Source organism: Balaenoptera borealis (genome assembly GCF_965194805.1).
Source record: "Balaenoptera borealis genome assembly, chromosome: 19".
Taxonomy (NCBI): domain Eukaryota; kingdom Metazoa; phylum Chordata; class Mammalia; order Artiodactyla; family Balaenopteridae; genus Balaenoptera; species Balaenoptera borealis.
Window position 1 is genome coordinate 57,541,714 of NC_138878.1, and position 19,437 is coordinate 57,561,150.

The 19,437-nt window shown below is 55.9% G+C and overlaps 2 protein-coding genes across 7 annotated transcripts; one reads left to right on the forward strand and one right to left on the reverse strand.

The window, feature by feature from the left end:
• Nucleotides 1-1,074: 1,074 nt before the first annotated feature.
• Nucleotides 1,075-11,040, forward strand: GSK3A (glycogen synthase kinase 3 alpha). Of its 2 annotated transcripts, XM_082370120.1 has the most exons (12): nt 1,075-1,861; nt 3,646-3,833; nt 5,170-5,253; nt 5,423-5,533; nt 7,181-7,311; nt 7,410-7,516; nt 8,471-8,568; nt 8,647-8,742; nt 9,129-9,315; nt 9,660-9,752; nt 10,043-10,167; nt 10,342-11,040. In XM_082370120.1, the coding sequence occupies exons 1-11, from the start codon at nt 1,579-1,581 to the stop codon at nt 10,126-10,128; spliced, it is 1,464 nt and encodes a 487-aa protein (XP_082226246.1). In that variant the 5' UTR covers nt 1,075-1,578; the 3' UTR covers nt 10,129-10,167; nt 10,342-11,040. The 2 variants fall into 2 exon arrangements, with proteins under 2 accessions (XP_082226246.1, XP_082226247.1); XM_082370121.1 differs by lacking the exon at nt 10,043-10,167 and having other exon boundaries at nt 1,081-1,861.
• Nucleotides 11,041-13,182: 2,142 nt separating this feature from the next.
• ZNF526 (zinc finger protein 526) lies at nt 13,183-19,353 on the reverse strand. 5 transcript variants are annotated; one of them, XM_082370099.1, is made up of 3 exons: nt 17,938-19,352; nt 15,951-16,051; nt 13,183-15,861 (listed from the first exon to the last, which is right to left on the reverse strand). In XM_082370099.1, the coding sequence occupies exon 3, from the start codon at nt 15,842-15,844 to the stop codon at nt 13,817-13,819; it is 2,028 nt and encodes a 675-aa protein (XP_082226225.1). In that variant the 5' UTR covers nt 15,845-15,861; nt 15,951-16,051; nt 17,938-19,352; the 3' UTR covers nt 13,183-13,816. The 5 variants fall into 5 exon arrangements, with proteins under 5 accessions (XP_082226225.1, XP_082226224.1, XP_082226226.1 ...); XM_082370098.1 differs by lacking the exon at nt 17,938-19,352 and adding an exon at nt 17,831-17,850; XM_082370100.1 differs by lacking the exon at nt 15,951-16,051 and having other exon boundaries at nt 17,938-19,353.
• Between the last annotated feature and the right edge of the window lie 84 nt (nt 19,354-19,437).

Genomic DNA, 19,437 nt, shown 5'->3' on the forward strand with positions numbered 1-19,437 from the left:
ACACACACACACACACACACACACACACACTCTCTCTCTCTCTCTCTCTCTCTCTCTCTTTCTCTCACACACACACACACACACACGAACTCTGTTTCCCAGCGCGCTTTGGGGCTACTGTCCTTCCGGGTATGAATCGATAAGTGGGGCGATATAATGCGTGCACAAAACCCAAGGCTACTCCTAGCAGCCGGCTTCCTTCTTTTGGGCCTTTCAGGATCCTGTGATTTAGGAAGCGTGAGGATGCAAAAAGCTTAATGGGGGTTCAAGAAAAATTCTATTTTCATTTCTTTCAAACTTCGGCTCAGCCTGCTGGTGCAACCTACATTGCTAGAAAAAGCTAGACAGTATCCGAAGACTGTATTGTCCTGATAAACCACCGGAAACTTTGTTTCCTAAATCGTTTGCGGGGAGGGTTTTCCTTCCGGATTTGTGGAAACTTGGAACTTGGAGTGTTTGCACTCCATTTTCCAGCAGCCCCTGATAGACTTCGGCTTTTTCTTGGGACCTGGCGGCGGGGCAGGAGGCGTTGGAACTTTCTTCAGTCTCCCCTAGGCGACTACTGTCTTTCACCTGTCGCTCACGCTCTCCCGAAGGTACCTATTAGACTACACTTCCCGGCAAGCCTCTGCAGTCTCGCCTCACAAACGGTCGGAATCCGGTCTGGACTATTCCCCAGCATGCTTCAGGATCATGGTAGATCCCTCCCCTTCAGTCAGTGGGAAGGCTGCCTTGAACTCCATTTCCCAGAAGACACAAGGGCTCGCTGTAGCAACTGCTCCGAAGCCTCGGTGTTGACTACATTTTCCAGCGGGGACTGCGGCCTAGCGAACGAGGGAGGAGGAATGCTATTCCATTTCCTAGCCTATCTCCGGAACTGCAGTATCCACTTGGGGTTTAGGGATCATATGGGACTCCATTTCCCGGCGTGCTTTGGGAGTAGCTTCACACCTGCAATGCGGTGAGGGCGTGGCGATGACTCCATTTCCCGGCTTGCCTCACGGCCCGATTGCGGCGGGTCCGCGGGTTCCGACTCAATTTCCCAGAGTGCACCTGGCGCTGGTCGGCATACAGCCAATATACTAAGTGAGCGACTGAACTCCGTTTCCCGGATTGCATCAGGTCTACACAGCTCATTGATGGAGTACTACATTTCTGAGCCACACCTAGGGACGCGCGGTTGCCGCAATGGAGTGAGTGTGCGACTCTGATCCTACTTCCGAAAGTGCTTCAGGGTCCGCTGTGGGCACAGTCGGCCAACTTATTGCCCAGGACTGTGTTTCCCGAGGTGCAGAGCGACCTATCATCCCCGCGGTCCACTCTGAGGTCTTTGCGGACTCCATTTCCCGGCGTGCCGCGCGGCTCTCTGTGAGGGCCGACAGCGGCGACGGCGGCGCGCAGGGTCGGCGGACTGCATCTCCCGGCGTGCCCCGCGGCGGGCGCTGGGCCGGAGCCGGAGCCGGAGCCCGAGCGGCGCGGCCTGGAAGAGGCCGGAGCCCGGGGGAGGCGGCGGCAGCGGCAGCGGCGGGGGCAACCCGGGCAGCCCGAGCCCCGCGACCTGGGCCTGCGCTCGGCGCCATGAGCGGTGGCGCGCCTTCAGGGGGCGGCCCTGGGGGCTCGGGCCGGGCGCGGACCAGCTCATTCGCGGAGCCAGGCGGCGGCGGCGGCGGCGGCGGCGGCGGCCCCGGGGGTTCGGCTTCTGGCCCAGGCGGCAGTGGCGGCGGGAAGACGTCAGTCGGAGCCATGGGCGGGGGCGTGGGGGCCTCGAGCTCCGGGGGTGGCCCCAGCGGCAGCGGCGGAGGAGGCAGCGGCGGCCCCGGCGCGGGCACCAGCTTCCCGCCGCCCGGAGTGAAGCTGGGCCGTGAGTACTAGCGTCGCCCGTGGCGGGTGGAGATCGGATTCCTGAAGTCACTTAGACGTCGATCAGGTTTTTCTTTATGCTTAGAGAGGAGCTCGAGGTCACTGTGCCTCCCCAAACTGGGATCTGAGCTCTCCCCCATCCCAGAGAAAGGGATTTGGGGGGGTTACCATCACTTGGAGTTTAGAATTAGATTTAGTAATTCTCCAAGAGACAGGGGTCACAGGTTCCTGTTCTTCCAGTACCGAAGTCTTGGGTCCGAGAGCCTTCAAAACAGGGATCCGATGTTGCCATCCATTCGAGAACAGGATCAGGGGTCATTGTCGCTTGCAAATGGGGCTCAAGGGTTATTGTTTCCCAAGAGAACAAGAATAAGATCATCATCATCCAGAAGGAGGGATCTGAATGTGCTTCCCTTCAGAGCATGGGGATTTGGAGAGAATATCACTTAGAAGCAGGGATTTGCGTTTGCTGTGTCCCCTAAGAACAGGGCCAGGGCTTTCCAAACCTGGTACATAGTCACCTTCCGTTTTAAAAGAATAGGCCTACTATCATTACCTGTCCGTAATATGTAGAATTGTGCCCCCAATGGTAGAAATTAATGATTGCTGCTTCTTGAGGATAGATTGGAAGTCAGCATACTTTTCAGACCAAGTCCATAGTCAGTATTATTCAAAAAAGATGGGTCAGTGGGTCTCCTTTCACAGAAATGGAATGAGGGCAGGGGAGGGTCCCAGTTCTACCCCATAGAATAGAGATGTGAAGTTATACCTATCTCATTATTCTGAGGAATGATGTCACTGGCTCTGGAAAAATAGCTATGTAGGATCATCTCCCTCCAAAAGATGGTGTCACTGGCCCCTCAGAATGGATCTGATTCATCATTGATCCCTTTTCTTTGGGGAACCTTTCATCAGTTACCCAAAGAAGAGGGATCACTATCCCCCAAGAATGCTGCCAAATTTTGTTGCCATTTACAGAATGGAATTGGGAATTATAGCTTTCCTTTAAAGCACTGAGGCTGGGATAGCTCCCTGATGATAGAGATCAGGTTCACCATTCTCACTATTAAGTGCTTGTTCATTAGAGACCAGTTACACACAGGATGGGGTCTGGGGCTCTGGACCTCACAGATGAGGTCAGGCCAGTGCTTTTTTCTAGCCCCAAAGTATTTGGGTAAGAGCTAATTGTCCCCCCAACGTGAGAGTTAGGGCACTAGCACTCATTACTGGAGGAGTCATTCATTTCTGTCACCAGAAACCAGTGGTGAAGTTACCAGTTCCACTTAGGGAGGACTTAAGAGATCACTATACCCTGAGCTGTGAGAAAGGTTAGTGCTTTCCTAAAGTAGAATTACCTCAGGGTTACCACTCTCAAGCAGAAGAGGTTAGGTCAGGCTTTCCCCAGTGAGGAGGGACCAGAAGGCAGTTAGCTCATAGTGGATGGATTCAACATCTGGCAGTGTTGGTGCCTCCTCAAATCAGGAGGGACCAGTGATTTGCTGCTTACTAGAAGTGGAAATTAGGGGTCACCAACCCTTGAACAGCAAGAGGTTTTATGTGTCAGTATCCTCTCCTATGGGAGGAGTCAGGATTTGGGGTTCCATGAAGGGTAGAGGGGAAAGGGCACTGGGAGGCATCCAGTAGCCATCTTTGAAGATTGGGGAAGGGACAAAGAACCCCCCCAGTGAGCTTCCTGTAGTGACTCCCCTCCCTCTCACAGCCCCAGGATGGGGTGGTGGCCAGAGGGGAAAGGTCAGTAGATCTTGTGTTCCCTTTGCTCCCCAGGTGACAGTGGGAAGGTGACCACAGTGGTAGCCACTCTAGGCCAAGGCCCAGAGCGCTCCCAGGAGGTGGCTTACACAGACATCAAAGTGATTGGCAGTGGCTCATTTGGGGTCGTGTACCAGGCACGGCTGGCAGACACGAGGGAATTGGTGGCCATCAAGAAGGTTCTCCAGGACAAGAGGTTCAAGGTAGCTTGGGGGGAACGGGGACAAGGAGGTTTGACTGCACATGACTGGTGAGAGAACTCCAGCAAGAGTGCTGGGCTTGGGCTTCCACGGGGGATCTGAGCATGGGCCAGAGGAGAAGGGAGCAAGTTGTGTGGAAGATGGGAATGTGGATTCCAGGAGAGCCCAGAGCTGACTTTATTGGGCTTTTGCTGTAAGTGCTTTATAGGTGAGTTTAACTTGTGGAAAGATTGTCTGAGAGTAGGTACTGTTGTTATTCCCATTCTGAGTAAGCGGAAACTGGAAACTGAGACTCAGATGAGAGAATTGCCCAAGGTCGAGACTAGAATCTGATTCCCAAGCCCTTCACCTTAACCACTAAGTTACACCCCTGCCCAGAGGAGAAAGGAAGCTGGTGGGGCTAATGAGTATATTTGCGAAGGTCAAGCTCTGCTCCAAGGGTTTGACAGGTGCAGGGAGACATCCTGCCTGTGCTGCACATGCCTTGGTTTGGGGCTCTGTCCCGTCTGAGGAAGGGACAGGGTCTGAGGCCCTTTCCTCATTCATACAGAGGTGCCCTGTGAGCTAATAGAGGCCCTTTGGATCCTAGGCTACTCTGGATGTAGGAGAACTGAGCCTAGGCTGAAGGGAACCAGGTCAGAGCCTAGGTCCTGGGCAGTGAGGACTCTCAGGGGAGCTCCAGGGTGCTGCTCAGAATTTGATGATAGTTGAGTCCCAGGAGTGAGAGGGATCTGAGGATAGGGAGCTCTGAGGCCCTGAGGGGAACAGAGAATAGAGAAGAATGCTGAGACTGGGTCTCCTGGGAAGAGGTTGAGGCTGGATTCCCCTGGGAAGATGAGGATTGGAAGCCTGGAGTCTGGGACTCTGGAACCAAGCCGGGGTCCAAGGGCTCAGATGCCTCTAGTGAAAGCAGTGGGGAGGAGTGGGGACCAGGGTGAACTGGATGGCCACTTCCTGTCTGTCGTTGCTTGCGCCAGGCAGGGAGGTGGGCCTCATGTGGCCACGTCATCTGATTTTTCAAGAGAAGCTGGAAAACTTAGATTATATGTGAAGGCATTTGATTTGTAAATCTCAGCAAAAAAATCAAACATCTTTAAAAAGTAGGCTGCAGAAAGCACATAGAAGTGGTCTGAGTTTAGCCCACAGCTTGTGTGAGAGGGGAGTGGGCTGGGGGTGAGGAATTAGGGGCTGCGCCATGGGGCCTTGGAGCTGGGACACAGGGAGTAGCTGCTTGGCTCTGTTGGCAGGAGTGGGGGAGTAGAGCTGTGGTGAGGGGTGCTACGGAGGGGAGGCAGGGAGAGCTGGTGGTTTTCTGAGGCTGCCTTCTTTTGCCCCCAAGAACCGAGAGCTGCAGATTATGCGTAAGCTGGACCACTGCAATATCGTGAGGCTGAGATACTTTTTCTACTCCAGTGGGGAGAAGGTGAGACCTCAGTGTGTGGAGGAGTCCTCCACTTTGACTCCACCCGTTTGCCTGCCTGCCTTCCTCGTGACTGCTGGTCTCTTCCCCCGTTATTCCTCACAGACCCTCCCGCCCCCCCTTCCTTGCTCTTTTCTCACAATGCCCCACACCTCTCCTTTGCTCTCTGCAGAAAGACGAGCTTTATCTAAATCTGGTGCTGGAATATGTGCCCGAGACGGTGTACCGGGTGGCCCGCCATTTTACCAAGGCCAAGTTGACCATCCCTATCATCTATGTCAAGGTAGGCAGGCAGGCAGGCTGCTGGGGCCCAGGCCCACAAAGCCAGGAGCTCCGGACAGACACTCCTGCCTCTGTGGTTTCCCTCATCTCCAAGTTTTACATTGGTCTCTGGAGGCCTCACGTTCCCTGCCCTTGTCCCTATACCCCCAGAGATGGAGCGCGCCAAAGGCAGGGCAGCCCAACCCAAGGCCTGACTCAATCAGGGAGGCAGGCTGACCAGGCTGGGGAGGCCGCTTGGGTCCATACTGGGAGCCCACTGGTACCGGTTAGTGTTGGTGGAGTTAGCTCAGAATCGAGGTGGGGACCTAGAATGCAGAGGGGAGACGATGAGGTCAGAGTCCTGGCCTTTGGAGCCTTGGCAGAGGGGTGATGGGAAGGAGGCAGGGTTGCGGGAAGGTTAGTGTTCACAGAGCCAAGAACGCATGAGTCTTCATTCATCACCTGTGCAGGCTTATTCCCCAGTGCTTGGTGCTGTGCCCTGTATGTTACTATCCGTAAGGAGGTGTTTGAACGAATGGATGAGTGAATGGGCCTAGGGATACTGTGGAGAACAAGGCTGGAGCAGCCAGCTGCATTGGGAGGCGGAGGTTGGGTGCGAGTTTGTTGGAGGTTGCATGGGGCCCCGTTTTTCCTCCCGCTGGCTTTAAGTACCCCAGGCCTAGGTGAGCCCTGGGGCTCTACCAGTGGTGGGAGCTGTGGGACCTCGCTTCCTGGGAGGCAGTGGTGTGGTTTGTTGAATGCGTCCTGTGGCTGCCTGTGTTCCGGGGCCAGCACTGAGCAGTTCTAGAGGCCCAGTTGACTGAGACCCAGGCCTTGCTCCTAAAGAGCTCTCAGTTTAACAGGGTAGACAGGTGTTATCACAGAGAACTATAAAACTACTAGCAACTGCCATACTGGAAGGAGCACAGGGGATTCTGGAAACAGGAGGTCCTGCCTGCTTTGGGAGTGAGAAGGATCAAGGAAGTATTTTGGGAGGAGACCAGGCACAGGGCAAGAAAGTGGCATCTCTGGCCGAGGGCACTGGTAACAGAGGAGGAGGGGGCCCAGGAAGCATCCCTGAGCAGATATTATGTGCCAGGCACTGGTCTAGGCCCTGGGGGATGCAGCAGTGATGGAACCACAAAGATCTCTGCTCTTTTGGCACTTACATCCTAGTCAGTAGGGAAGAGGGTGGCAGGAAAATCCAGCTGGAGAGGGGCTGGCTCGTGGGTGGTTTTGACTGGTGGGCAAAGGAGGCTGAGCCTTTCCTATAGCCAGTGGTTTTGGTGAGGCTCCCCAGCCTGTTTTAAAAGAAGGCCTTCCTGATGTATCTGTCTCATTCATCAGGCTTCTGCTGAAGTGTGTGCTTGAAGCAATGGTTTCCAAAGTATGGACCAGCACCAGCACTAGGGGGCTTGTTGCAAATGCCTCATCCTGAACTACTGAATCAGAAACTCTTGAGCGTGGGGCCCAGCAGTCCGCAGTCCCTGTTTTAACAAGGCCGCCAAGTGATTCTGGTGCTCACTAAAGTTCGAGAACCAAGGGGCAGCGAACTGTTTTCAAGTCAGGGAGAGTGGGTGGAAGGGCTCTTCAGGCCAAGATGGTGGAGCAGGGGTGTGCTCTGCGGGGAGAGCTGGGCTGGAGTTCTGCTGTCCCCTGCCTGCCCCAGGTGTACATGTACCAGCTCTTCCGGAGCTTGGCCTACATCCACTCCCAGGGTGTGTGTCACCGCGACATCAAGCCCCAGAACCTGCTGGTGGACCCCGACACTGCCGTCCTCAAGCTCTGCGATTTTGGCAGGTGGGCCTGACCCGGGGTGTGCTGGGTGGCTGAAGGGGCGAGGAGGGATCCCGAGCCTTGGCTTGTGTTGACTCCTGCCTACCCATATCTTCCCACAGTGCAAAGCAGCTGGTCCGAGGAGAGCCCAATGTCTCCTACATCTGTTCTCGCTACTACCGGGCCCCAGAGCTGATCTTCGGAGCCACTGATTACACCTCATCCATCGGTCAGATTTGAGGGAGGGTGGGGGTGGGAATAGCAGTCATGGCAGTTTTTGAGTTCTTCCTGTGTGTCTGCCAGGCTCGGTGATAAAAGCTTAACATCTGTTCTTTTAGCCAGTCCTCAGATTTAGGAAGGTGATGCTGTCATGTGTGCATTTTACAGTTGAGCAGTCTGAAGCTTAGAGTGGTGAGGCCACCTGCCCGCAGTCACACTGCTGGGACTGGGCAGGGCTGGGCTTTGAAAGCTGACCTGACTCCAGAGTCCATACCAGCTCTGGAACCTCCCAGTCAGTCCTCTCTTCTCAGGCAGGGGGAGGGGCTGACGGTGACCTTGGGGGAATCGGGAGGTAAGGCTTTGCCATCATGAGGGTGTGACCTGCTCACAGGGCCTCCATGTCCTTTCCTGTTGCTGGGGATGACAGCGCCAACTTCCAGGCATTAGGAGAGGGTGTGAAAGTGTTTGGAAGAGAACAGTCATCAGCAGTGTGAGGAAACTTCATGGTCCCTAGATGTGAACTTGTGCTGTGGCGGTCAAGGTTCAGACCAGGGAGGGGTGACTACCGGCCTATAGCTATTCCCAAGGGCAGGATAGAGGCCAGAAGTGAGTAAGGCAGCCCACTTAATGCTTTACCTTCCTGAGGCCCAAAGAACACAGGTACCTGTTCTTGGCCTGTTGATCTGTCCTCTGAAGCTAGAGGCAGAGAAAAGGCTTATTGGGGTCACAAAGTGGAGAGAGGCAATGGAAACATCTAGGTTGGAGAGTACAGTGCAGTCAGGTGGACTTGGAGGTTCAAAGTCAGGCTCCTATGTTCCTAAGCTGTGTGTGACCTTGAGCAAGGCACTTCCTCTCTGAGGCGAGAAAATGGGGCTCCCTGGCATCTCTCAGGATGACCATGAGGATAGGAATGTATGCCAGGGGATGGGCATGGTAGTTCTCACCCTGCCCCATTCCTCTTCAGATGTGTGGTCAGCTGGCTGCGTACTGGCCGAGCTCCTCCTGGGCCAGCCCATCTTCCCTGGGGACAGTGGGGTAGACCAGCTGGTGGAGATCATCAAGGTGAGGGCAGGGCCAGGGTGGGCAGGGATTGGGCTAAGCGCTAAGGGCCTTGGCTCAGACCCCTCCCTTTCCCTACAGGTGCTGGGAACACCAACCCGGGAACAGATTCGAGAGATGAACCCCAACTACACGGAGTTCAAGTTCCCCCAGATTAAAGCTCACCCCTGGACAAAGGTGGGGCAGGGCTAGGGGCTCAGGCAGCATGGCTGAGGTCCCCATTGGAGGCCAACCGGTCTGGGGACCTGGCTAGAGTCATGGCTCAGTGGTGGGTCAGTAACTTTCATCACATTTCAAAGGTTTTGGAATCTCCCATACTCTAAAAGTTGAGGACCCACAGTAAATACAAGAGTCCTGTTTTTCTGGTGGGGAAACACGCTCACAGCAGGGCCCACACAGTCATGGGACCTGAGCGGGTTGCTCATCTGATACAAACTGACCTCCCCTCAGAGGCCGGGCCTCAGTTGCCTCATGTGGAAAGTGGGCTTGTGGGAGGTGGGCAGGAGTATACCAGGGCCCAGAGCGTCTCACCCTTGTCACCTCTGCCCCCTCCACCCCCCAAGGTGTTCAAATCCCGAACGCCACCTGAGGCCATCGCGCTCTGCTCTAGCCTGCTGGAGTACACACCGTCCTCGAGGCTCTCCCCGCTGGAAGCCTGTGCCCACAGCTTCTTTGATGAACTGCGATGTCCTGGAACCCAGCTCCCCAACAACCGCCCGCTTCCCCCCCTCTTCAATTTCAGTCCTGGCGGTGAGGGCACAGCCTGGGATCTGGGTTGTTGGAGGGGCAGCCAAAGATTGTGAAGAGCCTGGTGTTGAAGACAGGAGTGGGGAGCTGAGGGTGGGCTGCCAGGCAGTCCTGGGGCTCAGGAAATGCCCCTGATTCCGGGAGACCCAAACCGACTTCATCTGCGCTCTGCAATCTCCTGTGTTAGGCTCTTGCCAGTTTTTCATTTAAAGTGTTCACTGGCTACGTGTGTCCCCAGGCAACTGGCCTTGCTCAGAGTTGGGTCCCTATTTGGTGCCCCTTTCTATCCCCAACTGGGTCTCCAGGTGCCCTGTCCCCTGACTAGGCATGTCCATTCCTGTCTCTAGAACTCACCATCCAACCATCTCTCAACGCCATTCTCATCCCTCCTCACTTGAGGTCCCCGGCGGGCACTGCCTCCCTCACCCCATCCTCACAAGGTAAGTTGGGGGCCATCTTCTGAGCATTAAAGCTGCATTTCTCAGCCCGGGGTGGGGACGGGTCTGTTCTCTGTTCTCACAACCCCTGCGTTTCCTGCAAAATAGTTGACATTCTGACAGAAAGCATATTTTACATGTGAATGGCCACCTTTGTGAGGCATTATTGCCTGTATCTGTGTTTAAATGCAAACTGGAAAACCAAAGACATAAGTTTAGCCTGCACAAACAAACAAAAAGTTAAATTTGTTGCTCACATTAAAAAACTGGGGCCATTTTATGTACAAATCCAGATTTCCTGTTTCTCTTGGGGAAGAAAATAAGACTGGGCAGCAGTGGGCCTGCCTCTGCTCAGGGCAGTATTACCAGCTGGAGCTGAGTTCCAGCTGCCCCCTGTTCTGTGGGGCCTGGCTTTCTGGTGAGTCACTCAATGACCAACCTGGCCCTTTGGCATTTGAGTTTGCAACCCTAGACCTAAAGTGACAGCTTTCCATTTCTAATGTAGCATCTCACACCAGCTTCCTGCTCTTGGGGGTGGGGGTGGGGGGCTAAAAGGCAAAGGCTAACTGTCTGCTCCTTCCTTCCCCCTCAGCTTTAAGTGAGGCTCAGACTGGCCCGGACTGGCAGTCGACCGATGCCACAGCTCCCCTCACTAACTCTTCCTGAGGGCGCCACCAACTGCCCTTCCATCTGGGAGCCCCTGGTGGGGCTGGGAAGGGGGGCCATAGCCTGTCAAGCTCCTGCCCTGACCGGGCCCCTAGACTAGAGGGCAGAGGTAAATGAGTCCCTATCCCCACCTCCAGTCCCTCCCTCACCAGCCTCACCCCTGTGGTGGGCTTTTTAAGAGGATTTTAACTGGTTGTGGGGAGGGAAGAGAAGGAAGGACCGGGGATTGGGGGGAGGGGGCGGGCGGCATGAGGACCTCCTACCCCCTCAGCTCCCTCCCCTCCCCCCAGGTCTCCACCTCCTCCAACCCCCCTCCCCTCCTGTATCCCTTGTAAATAGAACCAGACCAGCCCTTCTCCTCCTCTTCCCTTCCCTGGCCCCCGGGTGTAAATAGATTGTTATAATTTTTTTCTTAAAGAAAATGTCGATTCGCACCGTCCAACCTGGCCCTTTCCCCTCCAACAGCTGTGTCCCCCCCTCCTGTTCTCTGCCCCTAAGGCCTCCTCCCGCCTCTCCCCATCCTGGAGGGCAGGGGCAGTGGGGGAGCTCCTGATGTCTTAGTTTTCACAGTAAGGTTTGCCTGTGTACAGACCTCCGTTCAATAAATTATTGGCATGAAAACCTGCTTGCTGTCTGGACACCTGTTTTCACAGAGGTGAGGGAGGTGCCTGGGGGGCTGTCCTGGGACAGGAGTGGGCTGCATCTCAGGCAGGGGAACGGTGGGATGAACCCAGGCTGGCCCTGGCTCAGGCGCCCAAGCTTCCTGTGCTCCAGCCCTCCTCTGCACATGTGATGAGCTAGCTCTGGCTTATCCGCTGCAGCACAAATCATCTGCTTCCACTGAGGGAGGGAAGCACTGTCATTCCCAGGTGACTGGTGAGAGAACTGGCCGTCAGATAGGTCAAGGCCACAGAGTACAGGTGGCAAAGTCAAGGTTTGAACAGAGGGCTCCCTATCTCATAGCCTGAGCTACCTGCTACTTCAGGGGGACACAGGATGATGGGGGGGGTGGGTCACTCAGGCCAAGACAACCTTGGTATAGACTCTTAGTGGGCATGGATGGGGGCAGAGGAGCTGCCCAAACCCTAGCAGTTCCCCAAGCCTTCATTTCCGCCTTAAACAGGGCCCCACCTGGCCCACCTCTTTCGGGATGCTGGGAAGTGACAACCCTGGGAAGGCTGTCGCAGAGAGTGTGGCTTTTTCCCTTGCTTTGAAAACATGCTGGGGCCAGGTGGTGGGGCCATGGGCAGAGGAAAATGGCATCTCCTCCACATGGTGCCAATGGTAGGCGAGGGCAGGAGGCCCTAGAGGTAAAAGGGAGCCTGGACAGGAGCAACTGACATGTCCTCCACTGGACTCCATTTGTGAAGAAAAAGGGAGAAGAGTTTTGAACATATCCCAGAGGGTGTTCAGGGACTGTTCCTGTAGCATCTGGGCTCCGCTGTCTGCTTAGGCGAGCCCCAGGGGCATCTGTATACTGCCCAGAGCAATCCCTGGCCCTCCCTGCTCAACACCATCCAGATGTCACCTCGTTTGTAGGATGAACACATAGAGCAAGTGGACTGGGTAAGGGAAGGAGGGCTGGTCTGGACAAGGGGCTAACCTCGGGCTCCTGGGCTCCTGGGCTCACACCCAGTGGGCTATGAGGTCACTGAGTGTGTCCTACACCCTCCTCCCACCCCCATGGCCTCTGCCCAGGTCTGGCCCCATCCTCTACTTCCTGGACCATCTCCAGTTTCCCCTGCCCCACCCTGATGCCAGGGAGCCCTAACCCCACCTATGACCCTCACCCCATCCCATCCCCCACAGTGCCCCAACTTCTTAGCCTGGCTTTCAAGGCCTTCCCAGGTCTAGGCTTCCCTCCTTCCCTGCTCTGCCGCCCCTCCTCTGCCCAGCCTCCCTCCCAGACAGCTCAGCCGCAGCCATGTCCTGCTGCACCTGTCTGAATACCCTGGTCTGCAGAGGCCTGAGACAAGCCTTCCCGATGGACCTGCCATAAATCATCTACTTTCATTTGGAGAGGGAAGGATTGTCAGCCCAGGTAACCTTTGAAAAGGTTGGGGATTCCTTCCTGTTCCCAAGACTTTTTATCTTTTGAGGCCCCTTAAACTCCAATTGCTCTGTGACAATGGCTCACTTTTCCTCCAGTTACCATGACTCCTCCTCTGAGCCCCCGCCCCTGCAGCTGTTTCAGGTCACAATCAGTCCACAGCTGTATCAGTTACAGATATGGGCTAAAAGGTCTTGGCCAATGCCTCTGCCCAGCTATGAGATCTTGGGCGAGTCTCTGTCCCTGTTTTCTCACTTGGGATAATACTGAGATCACCTCACAGGCCTGCTGAGATCATTACACGTGTATAGTGCTAACCGCAGTGCCTGCCATGGCCGGGCAGTCAAATGTTTGCTGTTATTGGTCGTCCGTCAATAACTGGACAACCTCCAAGTATACCAAGAACTCACCCTCCTTGCGGTGCTGCCTGCCTGGAATATTTTCTTCGTCTTCCACTAGCGGATGTCTACTTTTTCTTCAAAGATTAACTCCTCTAGGAAGCCTCTGACTCCTGATCTAACATGGAGATTTGTTCCCTGCTCTGGGATCCTACTGTCCCTGCACATCCCCGCTGCAACCCTGAGGGTCCTGGGGCTGATATCCCAGGGCTGAGCCCTGGGATCCCACCTGGGCAGGGCAGAGGCCTGATTCGTCTCTGGCCCCCAGCACACGGGAGGGAGGCCTTAGGACACTCAGGCTGAATAAATCAACAAGACATTCAGAGAGCAAGGCCATCTGTATTTGTGGGTGTTCCTCCTACCACACTGCGTGGCTCCTGGGGCAGAGCCCATGTCTGACTCATTCCTGGGTTTCCAACATCACCCACCTGCAGCTGAATACCGGGGTACCTATAGATTGCCCTCCACGTTGTCAAAAGTGAGATCAAGGAAGCCCAGAGAAGTCAGGTGCCTTCTTCCACCAGGCAGAGCCAAATCCTGGGAGCCCAGAGTCCAGAGAAGGCTAGGGCCGGGGGGAAAAGCAGAGGACGTGAAGAGGTATGTGACAGGGCCCAGCACAGAGCTGGCACACGGTTGGGGCTCACGAAAGGTTACCTGATGTTGCTGGGCACCAGGGTGATGCAGAGCAAAGAGCCTTGGAGAACCCCGCTTTGCAACGCAGTGGGGTGACCGGGACAGATCATATCGTGTCTCAGAGCTTCAGCGTCCCCTCAGGCAGAGAAAGGTGACGCCTGGTGGGGCCATTCTGAGGAGTCAGTGGGTAAGAGGCCAGGGTGAATGCTGGCACCCGGTGGGCGCCAGAGTGGCTTGCCAGGGCGTGGCCCCCTTTCTCCCCAGAGGTGCCCACACTTGATTCTGCAACCAAATTCTTTTATTGTTGCTCTTCAGCTGTGTCACACAAAGGCCGTGTCCAACTGCAACAGCCCGCTCGCTTCAGTGGCCCCCAGTGCCGCCTGGCACAGCTGCAGCGTGTCCACAAGTGCCAGTGGCTGGGACGTCTCGATGATGGCAATGGTCTCCCCGAGCTCGGTGCACATGATAGTCTGCTGAGGCTCGGGGGGCGGGGGCGGGGCAGGAGGGGGTGATCTGGGAGGCTGCAGTGTCATCGTCCGAGCTTGGGCGTGGACCCGCTGATGCAGTCGCAGGCCCGTCATGGCACGGAACCAGCGGCCGCAGGTCCCGCAGTAGTAGGGGCTCTTGTTGTAGAGACCGGTGATGGGGAGGCGGGGCGCACGGGCAAAGGCGACTGGCCGCAGGTGCAGCCTCCGGTGCTGCTGCAGGTTGGAGCTCTGCGTGAAGCGCTTGCCACAGTCCAGGCACTGGTAGGGACGCACACCCGTGTGGGTCAGCTGGTGGCGGCTGAGGTTGGCCAGAGAAGCAAAAGTCTTGCCACAGGAATGGCACTGGAAGGGCCTCTCGCCCGTGTGCGTCCGCAGATGGTTGCGCACGTGAACCAGCTTCTTGAAGCCCTTGCCACAGACACCGCAGCGGTGTCGCCGCTCAGGGGGCCCGTGGACCGCGCGCCGGTGCCGGGAGAGCCGGGAGGCGGAGGCAAAGGACTTGGAGCACTGCGGGCAGGGCAGCTGGGCGGGTGGGGCAGGGGGCAGCGGCGGGGGCGTGGGCTCGGCAGGAGCCGGGGAGGTGGCCGCCACCGCCGCCGCCGTGGGAGGTGCCCCGCTCTTGCCGGCGTGAGTGCGCCGGTGGTAGAGGAACTTGGTCATGTTGCTGAACGTTTTGCCGCAGCGGCAGCGGTGCAGTGGGTTGGCGGTGTGGGCCCGCCGGTGGGCCACCAACGTGAGCTCTGTGCTGAAGCCACGGCCGCAGTCCACGCAGAGGTAGCGGGCTTCGCCACGGTGCAGCCGCAGGTGCTGCTCCAGCGAGGCTGCTTTCTTGAAGACCTTGGAGCAGGTCGTACATTCGTATGTGCCACCAACATGGGCCCGCCCGTGAGCCAGAAGCCGGTTTGCTGAGCTGAAGCTGCGCTGGCACTGGCTGCAGTGGAAGGGGTGAGCCGCTGACGCTGGGCCACGGGACGCCCGCCGGTGTCGCCGGCGTGTCCCTGCTGAGGTGCAGCGTTGAGGACAATCCCCACAGCCCTGGGCCTGGCCGGCTGTGGACTTGTCCGCTCCCTTAGCATCATCACCAACCTCTGCTGCTGCCTCTTCCTCGTCCTCTGTCTCTTCGTCATCATCTTCTTCATCCTCACCCTCCTCCTCCTCCTCTAGCCCGTTGCGCTCTTCTTTCTCTAGGGAGTCAAAGTGGGTGCCCTGGTGCTCCAAGAACTCCTCAGGGGTGGTACACAGGGCAGAGCACTCAGGACACTCATAGGGCTCCATCCTGACTTCGGGTGGAGCAGGGGGTGGAGGTGGGGAGGGGAGGGGAGGCAGAGGAGGCGGCACCGGAGCTTTAGCTGCTGCAGCAGCAGAAAGGTGCTGGGCCTTCCGATGAGCCACCCACAGCTCAGGTGAGGGAAACAGCTCCTGGCAGTCTCCACACTGGTACTGGATCTGGCTTGCAGACTCCCGCAGGTGGGCATCCTGGTGGGCCAGGAGCTCGCTGGGGGAGAGGATGAGCTGGCTGCACTCACCGCACTGGAAAGGCCCATCCTCAGTGCCTGGCACCAGCTCCGGCTCCAGGCCAGTGTCCTGGGTGGTCAGCGCCTCCTCCTCTGTGACAGTGGGCACATGCTGCTCCTGGTGTGAGAGGACTTCTTCCAGTGTGTTGTAGAGGCTGCCACATTCAGAGCACATGAACTGGAAGAAGAGGGATGAGGCAAGGGCCTCCCCAGGTGTCATCTCAGTCACCTCCGTTAACATCTCCATTTTCTCCCCTAACATCGGTGTTGACACTTCCACTGCCCCTGGTGACATCTGTGTTGGCATCTCAGCCACTTCAGCTGCCTCAGCCACCACCTCTGCCATTGTGTAGAAGGCAGTACCTGGAGAAAGAAGGGGGTGCCTAGTGAGACCAGGAACTCAAGGGGAGGGGGGATGTCTCAGGAGTTCCCTTGCCCATCCCATCACTGACCAGCCTCTAACAATCAGCAAGTCTGGATCCAATATTTATATCTCAGTCTTCAGTGAGCCTGTGACCCTGTAGCTGAACTGCACCCCATGGCGGTCAGGTATCTGCAGAAAAGAGACAGCCCTTCTCAGTCTGGCCTCTGATGCTACCCTCCTTACCCAGAGGACTGGTCACACCCTTTGCAAGCACAGAATGTGTCTTTTGGGGTCTCTTGGCCTTGGCCTGTGCAGTTTCCTCTCTGTGCAGCATCTTCCCTCTATCTACTTACACACAGAGAGATGTAGCAAGGTGTTTAAGAGCATAGCCTCTGGACCAGACTGCCCTTGGCTTGAATCTGAGCTCCACCACTTACTTCATCTCTCAGAGACTGTTTTCTCATTTGTGAAATGGACTAAAAGTAATACTGACCACAAAGTCCCTGGTACTTTGTAAAGCTTAGATAGAACCATTACTTGTAATTCTCCAGAAATGTTGTTTTTGGACCCTAAGTCTTTGATGCTGCTATTCCTTCTGCCAACAAAGTTCTCTCTTCTTTTCTAGCAAACTCTACATCCACAGGGTGGTGGCCACTCCCTCCTCCTTGGGGTTCTTATGGTATCCTGTGCCACCTCCATCATAGCAAATATCATGAACTTGGGATAGAGTCTGTGCTCCTCACCAGACTGAGCTTGCCGGCAGGGCAAGTCTGATTTATTGTAGGGGCTGCTGTCACCAACAAAGCCACTGACCAAGGACAGGGATTTTAACTTTTGAACTTCCCTCTACGTGCCCCATCTCTCCCTCTACAGGTGTGGGCTCAACCCAACCCAGGCCCCTTCACACAACAGGGGCTCAGAGTCCCTACAGCAAATGACTGCCGCCCATGCAAGCCTAAGCAGTAATTTTCCAAATATAATCCCCACCATCTCCATTTCTTCTTCAACTCATCTGTTAGTGCCAGAGGGCAGGTGGAGTTCAGCTTACAGCTCTGCACACAAAAGTTGCTCATGTTAAGCTCCCAGAGGTCTCACCATAATAAGCACTGAGTAGATTTGGTGAATGAATTAAGCTCCCTCCAGGAAGTGTGGCCCCGAGAGTTTAACTGTCCTTGTGCACATTCCACTTTTCCCACCAGACCAGCCCTCCTATTAGACTGTGAATTCCCACAGTAACAAGGCCCAGCACAGGGCTCTCTATCAGCTGCTTTCCAATAAATGCTCCTTAAGTAAATGATTCACTAAAAGCCCAAGAGCTAAACTTTCCAACTCCCTCACTAATTTTTGAGTTGCCCGGGCCCTGACACACAAAAGCCATTCAATAACGTACCTTCCTGGAAACAGTCAACCAGGGGCCTGACAGTTCAACTTTGCATCGTTTACAGCCCCACTCCCAACAGAGAACTCCCCTCCAGCGAGGCCCAGTAGGCACCCAGTAAATGTCTAGAAAATGGCCCGAAGGACCTGATATTTGGACTTTCCTAGTCTGCATTCCCCATTTCCCAATCCTGGACTGTGAATTATTGGGGGGAAGGATGGGTTTTTTTTATACAGTGGACCAATAAAAGTCCTTCCAAGAAAGAGCCCACCAGGGGCCTGGAAGTTCAACTATCCTGAGACACATCCCTTTTCTCTGACCAGACTTATCAACTACGCAACCTGAGAGTTCCCTGCAAACGGTGGGGGCCGGGCGAGCTCAATCAAACGTAGGGTCCTGCACACCTCAGGCGCTCTATCAACGCTCCAGGGCACAGAGGAAGCAGCACTCTCTTTCCACTCCGCGTCGCTCCCGCCCTAGCGCAGGCCCCAAAGCTCCTCGACCCCCGGGGTCGGGTCCCCCTCGTTCTCCCTCCGCCCTCTCCGTAAGCCCAGCGTTCTCTTCCCCGGCCCGCCCCGCGGCGCCCTCACCCGTCTCTCTTGCCTCCTGCAGCCCCCGCCGCTCTTGACACAGACCCTCTGCTCCAGGCGTGTGGGACCCCTCACTATCCACGCCTCCCATTGGGCGCCGCCCTTACCCGCGGCGACCAATCAGAGCCGAAAGCGGAGGGCACGCTCTCCTGCGCCTGCGTATGGACGCTTAGGCGGGGCTCGGCGAGTTTCTCCACGCACACAACTGCGCCCTGTGGGCGGGGCTCCGGGCTCGGAGAAGCGCCTGCGCAGTTCTCCCGGGCCGCTCCGCCAAGTCTGAAAGTTAAGTGGAGAGAAGTGAACATCACTGGAAAGCAAGGATCATGGAGTGGACTGCGTGGCGGGAGACCTTGACAGAACTGTCATTTCATAGCTAAAGACCCAGAGCATCTCTGAGAGCACAGCTTTGGAGTCAAACACAGTTGGGGTACTTCCCCTCTCTCGGCCTCACTTTTACTCCTACGTAAAATGGGCTTGAATCACATCCACCTCAAAGGCTGTTGAGGGGATTGGATGAAATCAAACAGGTAAAAGCAGTCAGCACAGGGCCTGATACACCGTGGATGCTCACTTTAACCCATCTAACATGGACATAGATAGTCCTTCCCTGTTTGTAAAATTGCCTTCCCTTCCCTCACCCTCTTTGGTTGATTTAATGATATTCACTTATTGGGCTCCTACTGTGTGTCCGGCCCAGGATTGGGTTTCAATAGGTGACAACTGCCATCAGGGAGAGGGGAAGGGACTCTTCGGAGGTCACTGCCTCAGCCCAAGCAGAGCTAGTGCTGAACCAGTGCCAGGCGGGACCCAGGACTTCCGCCTCCCAAAGGGTGATAATTCCGGGGGTGGGAACAGGTCCGGGGAGGGGCCTTGTCTCAAGGCACGAGCGGGCCCTGACCTTGAGTCACCTAAGTGGGGGGCAGGGTGGCGGTGCTCAGACATGCAGTCTCGATGCCAAATCTCCTGATAGAGACCTGCTCTTGCCAGAGTGAAACTGGCAGGTGCAGGTTAAAGAAGGGCTATTGGGAGTCCCCGTGACCTTGGAGGGCAGAGATTGGAAGGGGTTATGGGGGGGGCATTAGAGTTCCTTGAGGGGGGAGTCTGACTGTAATGGGGGAGTCATGATGGACGCCATCAGGAGGTGCACAGTGGAGATGGAGGGACCTATTGTAATCAGGAAGGAGGTATTGATTTCTAAGATGAGATGAGGGAGTCTTGGTCTTGATCGGGGAAGGAACTTATAGATGGGGGAATTTCTGTTGGATGAGGAGGGATTGCAGTCGAGATCATGAGATGGCACAGATGGGATGTAGGTCGCCAAAAGAAGTAAGGGGCAGTCTAACAGAGGGGAGTCCAAGTCCGGATCATAAGGGACCTGGGTGCTACTCGGAGCTAGGACGGTCGTGATTGTGGTCCTTTGCCATGGGCAGCTGGGAGCAGTGGTAATGTGGGCGTTTAGGTCGTGATTAGGAGGGGGCTGTAGTCCGTGACATGAGTAGTTTCAACAGGTCGTGAGGGCAACAAGGACCCTGTAGCTTATGTCACCGGCAGAAGCGATCCGGCAAAATGGTACCAGATCCAGCCCAGACGCAGAACCACTCTCGCTC